Source organism: Penicillium argentinense (assembly GCF_028826775.1).
Source record: "Penicillium argentinense strain IBT 30761 chromosome Unknown utg000001l_segment0_segment0, whole genome shotgun sequence".
Taxonomy (NCBI): domain Eukaryota; kingdom Fungi; phylum Ascomycota; class Eurotiomycetes; order Eurotiales; family Aspergillaceae; genus Penicillium; species Penicillium argentinense.
The window spans coordinates 2,262,103-2,278,813 of NW_026622660.1; the positions used below are offsets into that span (position 1 = coordinate 2,262,103).

The window sequence follows — 16,711 nt, forward strand, 5'->3', positions numbered from 1 at the left end:
TAATTCTTTTGTGTCTTTATTCACTCTGTGGAACGGCCTTCAAATTCCCCCTTACAACTTTTTTTAGCGAGACGGTGCTCGAGTGTTCATGCCATGCCTTGGATCTTCTGTAACGAGGGTCGGCTGGGCGTGGAAACACTTTGAAGCATAGTGCAGACCTAAGTGGATAAGTCTGTCAAGTTTTTGAAAAGCGCATTTGTTCATGACACCCCAAGCGTGGAAGAATGCCCAAAGTAAGCACAATTCCAAAACCAAAAAAAAAAAGGATCTTTCATCTATCGTTCACATCACCTTTCTTTGTACTCTAATTTCTTTTCCCTCGGGGCACAAATATCGATACCCTTCCAGCTTCGGTTCACCACGGCCTGCGCGTAGACATAGACATCACCGGATGGATTTTGTTTGGGGTTGAACATGGACAGCTTCGAAAGTAGATCAGTATTATAACATGAAACTTGATGGATTCCCAATCGGACTGGCCTCGTCGGAACTATCAAGGGGATCCCAGCATGGCGATGGCCAGTTACATGTGGAGTACTACAGCTTGCTTCAATGAACACTTGAGAACTAGTCGGAAGGATTACTGAACGGATAAGGTCTCAGAATTGTTTACAAGGGTACAGTGAGAAAGAGTGCAAGCCTGCCCAAACTACCCATTTCGTCCGCCCATATTTCTCACCTGATAGTAGACGCCAGCATTCTGTAGTACATGAAAGTCAAGAGACGACCGGCAGAACCATTGGCATGGCGAATCCTGTATCTCCATTCGCCAGGCTGAAGGGAATAACTTCCAATAGATCAAGAATCCAGATCAGAAACAGCTGCGGAAGAAAACAAACTACAAAGGCACGAAAAAGAAATTGGAAAAGATTTGAAAGATATGACAAGATTAGATTGCCTCGAATGGCAGTGGCCTGTGCGCCGGACACAATCAATTTCATGAGAAAGAAAAGGATAGAAAATGAGATTTGAAGAAATCAATTGGAGGAGAGTGCGTATCGCCAAGACTCCTCTTCTGGTTTTTCCGTGTTGTGTATTCGTGACGCCGTTTCAATAGACAATTCAATGATGGGTATGATTGGTAACGTGTACAGTTCGATGGACGTAAAGCGGTTCCGTGAGTCGTGAAGAAGGCCTTGGGGGTTGAGAATGGATGCAAGGGATTTCGAACATCCCTGATCGAATCAATTACTTGGCGCGGCCCATGATATCGTCCACGTCCCTCTGGTTCACAACCACGCCGCCTTCGGAGCAGCGGGCCTTGGTGCGTAGCTCCGAGCACAGATTGTCAACGTCGATCTCGCCGTTGCGGAACTTCTCCATGGATTGCAAACGATCCCTGTACAATAGGAGGTTAGTGATGGGTAAAGCAAGACATTTGATTTCTTCAAGTCGAATGACGTACCAAATCTTGGTGCAGGAGAGCATCTGCGCTTTGTCCTCGCCTGGAACCACCTCTTCATCCTGCTTGCTGTCGGCCTGAGCGACCAGGTCCTTCTTGGGTGGCTGCTGGGTCGATGATGCTTCGGTCAGATTGAGAGGGGCTACCCAAGTCGGGCAGAGGGAAGGCGTCGTTGAAGAACGAGCCGAAGTCCTGGGAGAGCACGGCATCTTGCGGCTCTCGCCAATCACCGAAAAGCACAGGGTCGAATTGACCACCATTCTGCTGGGTCAACCAATCCAACCCATAATCATCATTGAGGGGGTGCTGGTCACTCGAGACGCTGTTGGACTTGGCCTTTTGATCGCGGGCGGCTGGTATGGGGTTATTAATGTTTCCACAGGCCATGCCGAGCTGCGCGCAGAAAGATTGTTCACCATTGATCGATCCGTGGATACTGCATGTATTCGCACCGGAGTCATGCGGCTTGTTCTCTGGTGGAGAATTCAAGCTTGGTTCCGGGGAAGTGCCATTTGATGATAGCAGCTGGCTCTGGTGAGAATCGGACGAGGACGAGGGAGAGTCCGAGGTCGATGTGTCCTGGTTCGATGTATTGGAATGCTTCAGATTGTTGTAAGGAGTCTTGACAGAGGCATTGCTGATGCTGCCTGGGGTCGCAGTAGACCACGGACTTGACTTGGTATTAGGGCCTGCTATAGGTGTAGTAGCATTCGAACGACCGGAGCCGTCGGGCTTAGGACCAGATCCAGGGTTTCGGCTCAGCACACCCGGAGCACGAGGCAAGTTATCCTTCAATTTGGATTGATCGTTCTTGTGGGCTTGGCTGTTGAAAAGGTGGGAACCCGGCAGATCTCCAAACTTGGGGAAGTCAAACAGGAATTCATTGTTCTGAAGGCCGTATACGCCCTTGGAGTGAGCACTGGGGATGGCACTCATGGCAGACATTCCGCCGCTGCTGGTCATCCATGAGAGACGCTTCCGGTACTCGCGTAGCTCGACCTGGAGACGCTCGACCTGAGCACGCAGCAAGCCATTCTCCTGGGTAGCCGAGTCAGAGGACTTCTGCAGCTCTTCGACTTTGGTTTCGAGGTCCTTCAGGTGCTTCTCCTTACGCTCCCGGAAGGCTCTCTGAGCAGCACGGTTCTGGGCCTTGCGTTTCTATTGGGCAAAAGTTAGTCACTCAGTCTTAGTCTCAGCCGGCTGCCCCCCGGGCAACCGCTTGACGAAAGATGCGTACCGTCGTAGGTTCCGAGGTCAACGGCTTCCGACCGGGCTTCTTCGCTTCGCTTTCCCTTCGCTTCTTTCCCGTTTCTTCCTCAATCTCGGATTTGCCGTCGATGGACTTGCGCTTCTCACCGAGCTCATAGTCTGCGGGGGAGGCACCGGGCAGGTCCCCAATCAGATCGGATCCGGGAAACTCGAAATCGACCTCCGGATTGAAGTCCAGGAAGGGACTTTCATTCTCTGCAAAGTCCAGGTTGTGGAACTGGCTGTTGTCGAAGCCGCCGGAGGGGGGAGCGCTGTGGCCATTGGACGAGGACTGGTCGGGACTGTGGTCGGGTTTGATCTGCGGGGTATGGCTGGACTGCTTCTGTTGGGGCGGGTTGTTGGACGAGAGGGCGGCAAGAAGGAGGTCTTGCTGGCCGGGCGACAGGTAGAGCCCGGCCTGGTACAAGTTCTCGTAGTCATTCATGGTAGGTAGAATTGAGGTGGGCGGGATACAAGCAGGTGGCGTTGCGTGAGTGAGAGACGGCCAGGCGGGCGATCGTATATTCTCTACTCCAAATCGTCCGAGGCTGTCGACCGGGCGTCTCGCCCACCAAATGGCAGGAGAAGGGAGGGTTTTGCTGGGCGTTCTGGGTGTCCCAGAACGAGATCAATGGGCGATGACGGCGCAAGGCTGTGATGCAGACCCTGAGGCGATGGGGAAAAAAGAGATGAGATCGGTAGCGGGGCCTGAGGCTAGCAGAGTCGGGTCTCACGCTAACACCAAAACGCTAAGCCACTTCGTGTTTGGTCGTACGGAGTGGAAAGGGTGTCGTGTCGAGTACAATTGCGGGCAGAAGACGAGGGCAGGACGATCGCCAATCAGGGCGGGGCTCCGACAGTCGGGGTTTGCTTAGAAATCCAGTTCGATCACGTTCGGTGACTCACCGAAGTACCGCGACTTTCCATTGTGCGGCAAAATAGCGGCGCAAGAGGTACTGGGTACTTGTCGACCCTCCGGCGCGGCTCAGGGTAATATTCAGTCATACCTGATGGTACCACACTTTCTAGAAAGTGAAGCATTCGGTCATTCTAGCTCTTGCTGCAGTCCTGCATGTATGGTCTATGTATACCTACCTGTATGGACGGTACTCCGCCCGATCGACCGCCCGTTCCTGCCTGAGGCACCCAGCCCACCTCGTGGCAAGAGTGACGTTTCCACTTGGCTCGCCTGCAGCAACTTCCGGTCGATCTCGTGGTCGACTTGTATGTGATGCCAATGTCTTGAGGGTATGGAGTTGGGATGATTACTATCAGCAGTATACTGTACTAAATGCATCTACAAGACCATCGAATTATATTTCCCACTGAATAATTTTCTCTCATACCCAAGAGAGGGTAAGGTCCGACCTACACATGTAATCACGTGATTTCGTACATCGCGGCGTTCGACTTCTCCGCCGCGGCGCCGAACCTCAGGCTCCCTAGACGCCAAGTCGATCCGACTTCTTTTTTGCCCCAGCTCCCTAATCCCTCTCCCCTTCGCAAACGGCACACTTTTTGCAGACACACCACCTTTTATCTCACTGCCACCTCTCGATCACAATCATCATGTCAGACGTTGCGGCCCTCGAGGCGGAGGTGAAGGAATTCAAACACCAGGTAAATTTGCGGTGCCATCAGTCTGTTGCGGGGGAACACGGCTCACACGCGTCCCTAGCTTGAAACCGTCCAAGCAAGCTTGCAGGTAGACCCCGATAATGAGGAACTGCAAAGTCTTCAAACTGAACTCGAAGAATTCATAACCCTCACCGAAACCTCCATCGCCGAGCTCAAGCCAGCCGCGCCCGCCGCCAAACCCGCGCCGGCACGCACCACTTCCTCAGGCAAAGAGGAATCGGCTACCCCCCAGCCGCCAGTCGACACCCGTCGTGAGGCTCCTCCGCCGCCTCCTCCCTCCTTCGCCGTCAATGACGACGTCCTCGCTCGCTGGAAGTCTGGAGATGGCTCCTTCTATCCCGCCCGCATCACCTCCGTCACCGGCTCTGCGAGCAACCCGGTCTACCTCGTTTCGTTTAAGGCCTACGCGACCGTCGAGAATCTGACGTCCAGGGATATCCGACCTGTACATGCCAGTGACAATCGCAAGCGCAAGGCTGATGGAACCCCAGGAAGTTCGGCGTCGCCCTCGCCCGCGCCATCCAACGTCATCTCGGCTGCAGCCGATATCAATCCGGCGCTGGCCAGCCAGGCCCGGGCGGAACCCACCAAGGCGACCGAAGCGTCGGCCCGTCCGGCCAAGCAGCAGCGGAAGGTCAAGGCCAACCGTGAACTCGAGGAGGGCAAGAATAAGTGGCAGGACTTTGCCACCAAGAGCAAGGGCAAGGTCAAGGGCAAGTTTGGCAAGAAGGAGAGCATGTTCCGCACGGGTGATAGCTTCAATGCTCGCGGTATGTATAATCGCCCTCTCGCGCTCTCCCTCGGAACGCCATCTCGCGTACTAACTCGTCTCTTCTCCAGTCGGATTCGTGGGCTCTGGACAGCAGATGCGCAAGGACCCCACTCGCACACGCCACACCTATCAGCAGACTGATGATGATGGTTACTAAACGCTCCCACTTTACGTCCATGGTTATGTTCAAATCTCCTTGATACCAATTTCCTTGTCTTTTTCCCCGCTCCGGGTGATGATTTTTCTTTTCTTTTCTTTTCTTTTTTCTTTATGCGTCCTGATCGCTAACCAGATCGGTGATGCAGATACCGTTGTTTCAATGGATGGTATCTCTGGTTCCCGGCGTTCCGGTCACGGTGTCCCGGTGCATTTCTTCAGCGGTCTTCTCCATTTGATTGCACCGGTAATCAACCTTCACAGCATGATTGAAAATAAAAAACCAACAACTTGCATGATGACATTCTGTGTTTCCCAATCGACCCCACATGACATTGTTGATGCGGACTACTCGTAGAAATCAATGTATCAGGTCTTGAAGTGCGAAAAAGAAGTTTCACAATGGAGCTCTACCTGTAGACCCATAGTAATTATGATACTTTGGAGAAAGATGCAAGTCTAGTATATCAGTGATCATGTTCAATATCTCACCTGCTCAGGGTGGATGGCCTACAAATAACACTTTGGAGTGGTGATGCGGGTGCATGCACGCTATATATAATGATGGTATGACACGCAACTGGCAGCAGTCCACGATCAGCGCCTTGCAAAACAAACTGTCCCATGGCGATAGCCACATCGGTAGTCTATGTTTGAGCCACGATAGCGCCAGATCAGCCTCGCAGGAGCTCCGGTGCCTGACGCTAATGAGGATCTAATGATGGTACATAAGTGATATTCAAGTGGAATGCTTCCATGTTGGGATGTGCTGTGTAGTGCGGATGGGCCCCGCCCGGTTTGGCGGTCTCCCGCGGTCCCTCGGTCCCGTGCACGTCATCCATGGGGTCTCCAGGTCTGCCACCCCAAACCTGCTTGCTTTGTTGCTTTCACCGCTCACTTGACCGATATCCTTTCGCTCGTGGGCCAACCCTGCTGGATGACTTCTGCAGGCGTTCTCTGATTCAGAATTTCTCACCTTGCCCCTTGCACCCTGCAGCTCCGCAGCGCGCTCGCGACCGTCTCCGCCCATGCACCGGCGCATGGCCGACCACCGACCTTAAACGAGTTCTCTTCACCCCGAGGAGCGATCACCGATCCAGAAAAGGGACGTGCTTGCTTTAGTTTGAACCCACGACCCCGTCCCTACCATGCGGCAATTGGGGTTCCTCGCCGCGGTCGTCGGGCTGGGCTCCCTTGCCTGGCAGCCTCTCGCCGCCGCGCAAGGCGAGACGAAGATACATGAAAAGGGCCGATGTGCGATCCGGGGACACTGCGGGAAAAAGTCGATTTTTGGTGGGGAGCTGCCCTGTCCCGATAATGGTCTCGCAAAGGAACCCGAAGACCCCGTACGGCAGAAGCTGGTCAACCTGTGCGGCTCCAAGTGGGAGCAAGGCCCGACTTGCTGTCTAGAGGAACAGGTGAGTCACACCCGTTGTAGCCTGACGGCAAATGCTGTCGATATGACCAGGCTAATATCTTCCATGAATAGATCGATGCGTTATCTAGCAACCTGAAACTGGCAGAAGGTATCATTGCGTCTTGCCCGGCCTGCCGAGAGAACTTCTTCAATATTTTCTGCACGTTCACCTGTTCGCCCGACCAGTCATTATTCGTCAATGTCACTCAGACGGAAGAAAACAGCTCTGGCAAGAAACTAGTCACGGAGCTGGACAACATCTGGTCTGAAGAGTACCAAAGTGGGTTTTATGACAGCTGCAAGAATGTGAAGAACGGAGCCTCTGGTGGCAAGGCCATTGATTTTATCGGTGGTGGCGCCAAGGACTACAAGCAATTTCTGAAGTTCCTGGGCGACAAGAAGCTTTTGGGCAGTCCGTTCCAGATCAACTATCGGACCGAGCCAAGCAGCGACGACCAGGGCATGAAAACCTTGTCGATCTACCCAAAGGCTTGCAACGACCAGGACAAGTCATATCGGTGCTCGTGTGTCGACTGTCCAGATGTATGCCCCGAGTTGCCCGCCGTATCCATTGAAAAGGCCTGTCATGTGGGACTGCTGCCATGTATGTCCTTTGCAGTTATTATCATCTACTCGGCATTCCTGCTGCTCGTCATGACCCTTGCGAGCTATGTAACCTTCAAGGAGCGTCGATTCCGCAAGCCTGAACGCGTTCGCCTTCTCCAGGACCCGCTACCCAGTGATGACGAGGAGGAGGGAGAGGTTGTGCACCATGGTGGTTATTTGGAACAGCCCCAGGGAGTGTACAAACCAAACTCCTTGTTATCTGCTCTCTTCTACCGCATTGGTGGGGCCTGCGCACGATTCCCTGCCATCACAATCGTTTCCAGCTTCGTTTTTGTCATCTTGCTGAGCCTGGGCTGGTTGCGATTCACGGTCGAGACCGACCCGGTCCGCCTCTGGGTGAGCCCGTCCTCGGCGGCAGCCCAAGAGAAAACCTATTTCGATGAGAATTTCGGACCATTCTACCGGGCTGAACAGGCATTCTTGGTTAATGAGACCGGCCCGGTCTTGGAGTATGAGACGCTCGTGTGGTGGTTTGATGTCGAGTCTCGAGTCCGCCGGATGATATCTCTCGACCTAGGTCTGAACCTGGAAGATGTTTGCTTCAAGCCCACTGGCGACGCCTGTGTGGTACAATCACTGACGGGCTACTTTGGTGGCTCCGTTTTTAACCTGGATCCGGATACTTGGCAGGATCGCCTGCGCCATTGCACGGAATCGCCCGGCGACGTGAGCTGCCTGCCCGATTTTCAGCAGCCTCTCAAACCGGAGATGATTCTGGGCGGCTATGATGAGAGTGGGAATGTACTAGATGCCCAGGCCTTGGTCGTGACCTGGGTGGTAAACAACCATGACCAGGGGAGCGAGGGAGAAAAGAAGGCGATTGACTGGGAGAACAGCTTCCGTCGCGTCTTTGATGTCGTTCAAGAAGAAGCTGCTGAACGTGGCCTTCGTGTCTCTTTCAATGCAGAAATAAGCCTGGAGCAAGAACTGAACAAGTCCACCAACACAGACGCAAAGATTGTGGTGATCAGTTATGTGATCATGTTCCTTTATGCGTCCCTGGCCCTGGGCTCAGTCACTGTCACCTGGCGCTCTCTTCTGCACAACTCGGCAAATGCTCTGGTCCAGTCCAAGTTCACCTTGGGTATTGCTGGAATTGTGATTGTATTGATGTCCGTATCCGCATCGGTAGGCCTGTTCTCGGCCGCCGGCGTGCGCGCGACCCTGATAATCGCCGAGGTCATACCATTCTTGGTTCTCGCAGTGGGCGTGGACAACATCTTCCTGATCGTTCACGAGTTTGAGCGTGTCAACTTTAGCTACCCTGATGAAGAGATTGACGAACGCGTGGCGCGTGCCGTGGGCAGAATCGGCCCCAGCGTTTTCCTTTCAGCGCTCACTGAGACGTTGGCTTTCGCCTTGGGTGCATTTGTCGGCATGCCTGCAGTCAAAAACTTTGCAGCGTATGCTGCCGGGGCCGTCTTTGTCAATGCTGCTTTGCAAATCACCATGTTCATCTCCGTCCTTGCTCTGAATCAGAGACGGGTGGAGAGCCTCCGCGCGGATTGCTTCCCTTGTGTCACTGTCCGAAAGGCGAACTCATTTGGCCTCCCTCAAGATCAAATTTATGATGACCGCGAGGCCGAAAGTTACCTGCAAACCTTCATCCGCCGGGTCTATGCTCCATTTATTCTGGATCGCCGGGTCAAGGCAGCTGTGGTGATTTTCTTCCTGGGCCTTTTGACAGCAGGATTGGCGTTGATCCCAGCTGTTTCTCTGGGACTCGACCAGCGCATTGCAATCCCCAATGATTCATACCTTATTGCATACTTCAATGACCTCTACGATTACTTCCGCACGGGTCCCCCGGTCTATTTTGTGACTCGCAACGTCAACGTGACGGAGCGGTCTCACCAGCAGCAATTGTGTGGACGATTTACGACCTGTGAAGAATACTCGTTGCCATTTGTTCTGGAACAGGAATCGAAGCGCCCGAACGATTCTTACCTTTCCGGATCTGCTGCTAGCTGGATTGATGACTTTTTCTACTGGCTTAACCCCCAACAGGATTGCTGCAAAGAGAACGGTAAGCTTTGCTTCGAAGACCGCAACCCTCCATGGAACCTCACTCTCTATGGGATGCCGACCGGGCCTGAGTTCGTTCACTATGCCGAGAAATGGATTAAAGCCCCCACCGATGCCTCTTGTCCTCTCGGCGGCAAGGCGCCTTACAGCAACGCGGTGGTGATCGACAAGCAGCACACCACCATTAATGCCAGCCATTTCCGCACCAGCCACACGGCGCTACGCAGCCAGGACGACTTCATCCAGGCGTACATTGCAGCTCGCCGGATCGCCGACGATATCTCCCGCGAGCACAAGATCGACGTGTTCCCGTATTCCAAGTTTTACATCTTCTTCGACCAGTACGTCTCCATCGTGCAGCTGACCGGTACGCTCCTGGGCTCAGCCGTCGCCATCATCTTCGTCTTGACCTCAGCAATCCTGGGGTCGATCGCCACGGGCGCGGTCATCACGACGACGGTCGTCATGACGGTGGTAGATATTATTGGCACCATGGCCATTGCCGGGGTCTCCCTCAATGCGGTCTCACTTGTAAACCTGGTGATCTGTGTGGGCATCAGCGTGGAATTCTGCGCCCACATTGCCCGGGCGTTCATGTTTCCCGCGCGCACTCTGCTGGAGAAAGCCCCTTCTCAATTCCGCGGGAAGGATGCCCGTGCCTGGACGGCTCTGGTCAACGTCGGTGGCAGCGTCTTCAGCGGTATTACTGTCACCAAGCTTCTCGGAGTCTGCGTGCTTGCTTTTACAAGAAGCAAGATTTTCGAAATTTACTATTTCCGGGTGTGGCTGGCGCTGGTCGTCTTTGCTGCTGCCCACGCCTTGATTTTCCTGCCAGTAGCTCTCAGCTACTTTGGTGGTAGCGGTATGTACTTTGATTCCCCTCCGCAGCCTCTTCGCTGCCGCTGTTCCCTTTGCTCAATAAGACCGTGACAGGATACTTTGATCCCGCCTCTGACGGCGGCCTGGAGGCTAACCTTGCCTCCCGTGGTTATCGGTCATTGCTGGTTGATGACGGATATGACTCTGACGACTATTAAGCTTGGCCACACTTTGCTGAAATGGACTCAATCTCCGGTGCTCCCGGGGTTGATTTGGTCTTCTCTATTTTGTAGGTAATCGGTACCACGCCTGCCAGCCAGTGAGACCTGTAACCCGGGTTTTCCATTTCGGCGGACGGGCGATTTTCAGTCATGGCCATGGAGTTTGCAGACACGTGGAGTTTCGGCATAGTATATTTGCACCATTGTGTTTTATTTCTCCCATAGGGCAGGTTTCTTTTTACTTTCACACGCTGGCCATAGCATATCGATTGGCTATTTTCGGGTATCTCTGTAACGTCTCTGGATCATCTTCTCGTATTGTCTCGTATGCCTTGTGTACATCCATTGATGTGATGTATAGGACTACAGTGTATGGTGTTAGGATAGTAGACTACGTCCCATCCTATGACTATCGGGCTTTGTTCTCCGTGCCTCATACAAAATCCAAGCGACCAGACGCGTACCACACCAGACATAGGATCTCTGGGACACACTCAGACTATCGGAAACGCGTCCCAGACTTGCCCATTGCCCGCCGAGCCGAAAAAACCCAGCAGAAAGTGGATATCGCTGAAAACACAACAAACCCGCTGCCCAATTTTCAAACGGTCCCTCCCGCCCTAAACTCGATCGGGCGCCCAACCCACCCCTGACGACTTTTTTTCTGCCGCGACTTTTTTTTTCTCTTCCTCCCCCCACCATCCTCTCTTTCTTTTTTTCCTTGTTGTTCTTTTTGATACCCCCTCCAAAAAGTGAGCTGTTTGTCTCTCTAGGACAAGCTGCTCATTTCTGTCCCTCTCGCCTCTGTTTAAAAGAGGCCTGGGACTTTTTTTTCACGAACGACACGCTACTCATCCGAAAAAAAGTGGTGACCTTTCCATCATACACACATCTGCCATAATGGATCAGCAACGATTCCTGCAGCAATTGCAGGTTGTCCTGAACCGTAAGTCTGTCCTCCTTGCTGACTCGAGAAATGCAAGCTCACCCTTTCTCCTCCCAGCCACCCAGGGAAATGTCAAGGAGGCCACCGGCATCCTGCAGAAGGAGTTCTACACTCAACCGGACTCTCTCGTCCTCCTCATCCAGATCGCTACCGGCCATGAGGACCCCAACTTCCGTCAGCTTGCTGCTGTCGAGGGCCGCTCCCACGTTCACAAGCACTGGGTGAAGATAAACGCTGCCCAGAAGCCCGAAATCCGTCAGCAGCTGCTCCGCTCTTCCATGAGCGACAGCTCCTCCCTGGTCCGCCACTCCATTGCCCGTATCATCTCGGCCATTGCCAAGATTGATCTGGAGGATGGGGAGTGGGCTGACCTGCCCAACCTGCTCCTGCAGGCCGCGGATGGCGGCAACCAGGACGAGCGCTCGGTGTCCATCTACATCCTGTTCACCATCCTCGAGACTCTGGGCGAGGGATTCGAGGAGAAGTTTGCCGACCTTTTCAAGCTGTTCGGCAAGACCATCCAGGACCCCGAAAGCGCCGAGGTCCGCATCAACACCCTCCTTGCTCTAAGCAAGCTGGCCATGCACCTCGACTCTGAGGAGAGCCTTCCCCCTGTCAAGGCCTTCCAGGAACTCGTCCCTTCCATGGTTGCCGTTCTTAAGGACTCCATCTCGCAGGGTGATGATGACCGCATCATGCAGGCCTTCGAGGTCTTCCAGACCCTTCTCGGCTGCGACCCCGCCCTCCTGACAATCCACCTCAAGGACCTCGTTGTTCTGATGAACGATATCTCTGCCAACACTGAGATCGATGATGACACCCGTACTCAGGCCATCAGCTTCCTGATGCAGGCTGTTCAGTACCGCAAGCTCAAGATCCAGGGTATGCGCATCGGCGAGCAGCTGACCCGCACCGCTCTTCACATAGTGACTGAGCTGGACGATTCTCCCATCGATGACGAGATCACTCCTGCCCGCTCTGCGCTTGGCCTTCTCGACATGCTCGCCCAGAGCCTGCCCCCCAGCCAAGTTGTTGTTCCTCTGCTCCAGACTCTGGGCCAGTACTTCAACAACAACGACCCCAACTACCGCCGTGCCGGTATCATGGCCCTGGGCATGTGCGTCGAGGGTGCTCCCGACTTCATCAGCACCCAGATGCAGGAGATCTTCCCCATGGTTCTCCAGCTCCTGGCTGACTCCGAGCCCAAGGTCCGTCAGGCCTCTCTCCACGCCGTCGCCCGTCTGGCCGACGACCTGGCCGAGGACCTCAGCGCTGAGCACGCGCGCCTGATGCCCCTGCTCTTCAAGAACCTTGCTAGCGCCATGCAAGAGTACAACGGCGAGGAGGACGGCCCCACCATGGACATCATGAAGGCCGGCATCAGCGCCATCGATGCCGTTGTCGACGGCTTGGATGAGAAGGACGTTGCTCCTTACCAGGCTGAGCTCGTCCCCATCCTTCACAAGCTCTTCAAGCACCCCGACTTCAAGATCAAGGCTCTTGCCGCCGGTGCTCTTGGCTCCCTCGCCTCGTCAGCCGGTGACTCCTTCCTGTCCTTCTTCGATGAGTCCATGCACCTCCTCCAGGAGTTCGCTACCGTCAAGGACAGCGAGGAGGAGCTTGACCTCCGTGCTAGCGTGACTGACGCGATGGGTGAGATGGCTGCTGCCGCCGGCCCCGAGCGTTACCAGCCCTACGTTGAGCCTCTCATGCGCGCCACCGAGGAGGCTCTCCACCTGGGCCACTCTCGCCTCAAGGAGAGCACCTACATCTTTTGGGGTGCTATGGCCAAGGTCTACTCCGAGAACTTCTCTCCTTTCCTGGACGGTGTTGTCAAGGGCCTCTTCGCCTGTATTGAGCAGGATGAGACTGACCTTGAGGTTGAGCTTGGTGATGCTGCCAAGGACCTCGTTGGCCAAGAGGTGACCGTCGCTGGTCGCAAGGTCAAGGTTGCTTCTGCTGACGACGACGATGACGTTGAGGGCGAAATCGAGGATGTCGACATTGAGGACGATGAGGACGCTTGGGATGACATTACTGCCACAACCCCTCTGTCCCTGGAGAAGGAGATCGCTGTTGAGGTTATCGGTGACCTGATCACCCACACCCGCAGCTCCTTCCTGCCCTACTTCGAGAAGACCATCGAGCAGGTCATGCCCCTCGCTGAGCACCCTTACGAGGGTGTTCGCAAGAGCACCATCAGCACTCTGCACCGCTCCTACGCCATGCTGTTCACCATTGCCGAGGAGAGCGGCCAGATGCCCAAGTGGCAACCCGGTCTACCTCTGCAGGTCCAGCCCGCCAAGGAGGTCAAGAAGTTCGGCGAAATCCTCATGACTGCCACCGTCAAGATGTGGACTGAGGAAGACGACCGGTACGTGTTAACAGTTTCTTTTTCTGCGTTGTTTGTCTTCGTTTTTGCCTCTTGGCTTGCACCTTTTCATGATGATTATCACCGCTTAACCCAGCTCACTTTGACGCGCAAAGCGCGATTGATGCGAACAGCGAATCTATATCTGAAATTGCTTCTTGATTATCTTTTTTTTGTCAATTTGTGGATCTTTGGTTGCACATTGTACTGACATGGTCCATTTAGTGCTACCGTCGCGGACATCAACCGCAACATGGCTGAGAATCTCCGCTTCTGTGGTCCCGCCCTCATCGCCAACGAGACCATGCTGCACAACGTGATCCAGATGGTTACCGACATCATCACCAAGCAGCACCCCTGCCAGCTTGAGTTCGGTCCCGAGGAGGAGACCGCCGAGGCTGGCGAGGAGACTTCCGAGTTCGACTGGGTCGTCGTTGACACCGCCCTTGATGTCGTCTCCGGTATGGCCGCCGCTCTTGGCTCCAGCTTCGCTGAGCTCTGGAAGGTCTTCGAGAAGACCATCCTCCGCTACGCCAGCAGCAGCGAGTCCCTGGAGCGTGCCACCTCCGTCGGTGTTCTTGCCGAGTGCATCAACGGTATGGGCGGTGCTTGTACCCCTTTCACCTCCACCTTCCTGAAGCTCCTCCTTCACCGTCTCGCTGATGAGGACCCTCAGACCCGCTCCAACGCCGCTTACGCCGTTGGTCGCCTGGTCGAACACTCGCAGTCCGATGCCGAGCTGATCAAGGAGTACCCCACCATCCTCAGCCGTCTCGAGCAGTGCCTAGGCCAGAACGTCTCCCGTCTGCAGGACAATGCCACTGGCTGCCTGAGCCGCATGATCCTCCGCAGCCACGAGAACATCCCCACCAAGGATGTTCTTCCCGTTCTGGTCAAGATCCTGCCCCTCAAGAACGACTACGAGGAAAACGAGCCCCTGTACCGCATGATCTGCCAGATGTACAAATGGGAGGATGCCACCATCCGCGAGCTTACTCCCCAGCTGCTCCCTGTCTTCCAGGCCGTCCTGACCGGTGACGAGGACCAGCTCGAGGATGAGCGCCGCAGCGAGCTCATCGAGCTCGTCAAGTGGCTAAACCAGATGCAGGCGGGTGCTGCTCCCTGGGTTGAGCAGTTGTAAAACGCTTGCCCTTGCTATGACAAAAAACTACCTCTTGATGACTTTGGATGGAAATGCGTTAATGGATAGATGGATGATTTTTTTGGATTCCCCATACTGAGATGACTAGACGATACCCCGTCTCACTGGTGAATCCCGCGATGAATGATGAAAACAAAAGTTGTTGTACATAGGTCAATTGACTGTTCTCTTTGAGACACGCACTCGGTCCTCGGTACTTTGTAAATCTCGAAGGTCCGTCTGCCTTACACTAGTGTAGGGTATGCTTGAAGTGGGGCGGCGCCAATCCGCCTGTCCGCGTATAGTAGACCGAGACAAAAGTCTTCACAAATGCCGACCCAGGCACATTGCACTGTTTCTTTGAGCTGGCTGACATGCTTGATACTATCTCCCAACCGAGATCGGTATCACAAGCCGTAACTCCCAATTGAGACCCTGCATGCCTAAACCCTGTGACGTGTGTGGCGGGGCAGAAAATAAATGGCTGCCTGCTCGGTCCTCCATTGTTTCGACAGCCCTACGACTCCTAAATATTTCCCTTCCCCTGTGGCCCCCTTCCCCAGTCGATCTCGTCTATCCCCCATTTCATCTTGATTTTTCCTTGTACTGAGGTTCGATCGGTGCCATGTGGAGTGCTGTTCAACACCATACTGACCTTCTCGGCTTAGTCTCCTCCGACGATGCTCGCCGCCGGCTCGAATCCCTTCAACTGGACCTTGCCTTCTAGTGGCTCTGGGAGCTCGATCAAGAAACCTATCAAGATTGTCTCCAAGCCCTGCTTTGGGTGTGATTGCGGGGATGAGGAGTGCGACTGCTGCATTTGCACTGTGATGTGAGATGGATATGCGATTGGGCCGGAAGCGTTTTGCGGTCGAAGTGGACTTGGGGAGCGATAAGTCGAATCACCTCAACGACCTGCGGGAGATGGTGATTGCATTGGGTTAGCGATGCCCTACTTACTCTTATTTTCTGCCATGTCCTGTTCTTTTCGCCCTTTTAGCCGATGTTGTGCTTGATTCGATCTATATACCATTCTGTTTTTTTGCGAGTCCGCATGAACTCGATGCCTATAAAGTTTATCCTACGGTGATGCTTCTATCTTTCTGTATTGTTTATTATTGCAGTGAGTTGTATCAGGACGTCCTTGTTATGGACCAAAATGGCCAAAGCGACAATGGTGCAACAGAAACACCGATGCTTGGATGCTCTTCCATGGTTTTACCTATGCAACTGCAGTGTGGTCCAACACCGTGAAGGCATGGAGCAGAAAACCAGCACAGAACACGTGATCCGGTATATTCAAATTATCTCATACAGCCTAGTCTTTTGATGCGGCGTCACTTGTGTTATATTGTCTACGAGAGTATGAAACATAATCCTCAGGTGATGAAAGGTACGAGGCATTTTAAATCGCGGCGTTAGTCTACAGCCAAGACCAACATGTGAATTATGGGTTCATTCTAGAGAAGTATTTATTGACTAGGCCTTTCATTTTCATGATCTTGATTCTTTGAATTGGAGACCAAAGCCGTCGAAGGGCAAGTTTCCCGTGCATCCACTGGCAGACTGGTGTTTGCGATCAGATAACTGAGTAGAGGACGGAGGCCCCAAATCGTTAATTTTGCCAAACCCGTGGTCACAAGCTTTCGGTTGTGATAGGTTCTGTGCTTGCAACAGCTTGCGACTCGTTTTTGGTGTTCCTGGATCGTTATTTCAGAGATGACGCTTGTTGTGCGACCTTGCACTGTGCCATCCACTCCGAGTTGTCTCTCACCAACTCCAACTTTGATGCTTACCACCAACACTTGTCACTGTCACGTGGCTAGCTTGTATTCACCATCTCGCCCAACAGAATCCAACAGAGCCCCCAGGGTATTTCTCTGATCTTGTTGACTCATTTTCATTCTGTATAGTTTGCCTCGCGGGAC

At 53.7% G+C, this 16,711-nt stretch overlaps 4 protein-coding genes across 4 annotated transcripts; 3 read left to right on the forward strand and 1 right to left on the reverse strand.

The window, feature by feature from the left end:
- Positions 1-1,188: 1,188 nt before the first annotated feature.
- yap1 (putative bZIP transcription factor AP-1/Yap1) lies at positions 1,189-3,095 on the reverse strand (the record flags this gene model as incomplete). Its single annotated transcript, XM_056613297.1, has 4 exons — positions 1,189-1,339; positions 1,406-1,544; positions 1,633-2,560; positions 2,640-3,095. 4 exons carry the CDS (start codon positions 3,093-3,095, stop codon positions 1,189-1,191), a joined length of 1,674 nt encoding a protein of 557 aa, XP_056480521.1.
- Positions 3,096-4,219: 1,124 nt separating this feature from the next.
- On the forward strand, positions 4,220-5,217 carry N7532_000794 (tudor domain-containing protein; the record flags this gene model as incomplete). The annotated part of the gene is made up of 3 exons (XM_056613298.1): positions 4,220-4,270; positions 4,329-5,058; positions 5,129-5,217. The coding sequence occupies 3 exons, from the start codon at positions 4,220-4,222 to the stop codon at positions 5,215-5,217; spliced, it is 870 nt and encodes a 289-aa protein (XP_056480522.1).
- A 1,147-nt stretch (positions 5,218-6,364) lies between these two features.
- On the forward strand, positions 6,365-10,322 carry ncr1 (sphingolipid transporter NCR1; the record flags this gene model as incomplete). The annotated part of the gene is made up of 3 exons (XM_056613299.1): positions 6,365-6,634; positions 6,706-10,147; positions 10,219-10,322. 3 exons carry the CDS (start codon positions 6,365-6,367, stop codon positions 10,320-10,322), a joined length of 3,816 nt encoding a protein of 1,271 aa, XP_056480523.1.
- A 903-nt stretch (positions 10,323-11,225) lies between these two features.
- N7532_000796 (putative importin beta-4 subunit) lies at positions 11,226-14,783 on the forward strand (the record flags this gene model as incomplete). The annotated part of the gene is made up of 2 exons (XM_056613300.1): positions 11,226-13,645; positions 13,868-14,783. 2 exons carry the CDS (start codon positions 11,226-11,228, stop codon positions 14,781-14,783), a joined length of 3,336 nt encoding a protein of 1,111 aa, XP_056480524.1.
- Positions 14,784-16,711: the final 1,928 nt, after the last annotated feature.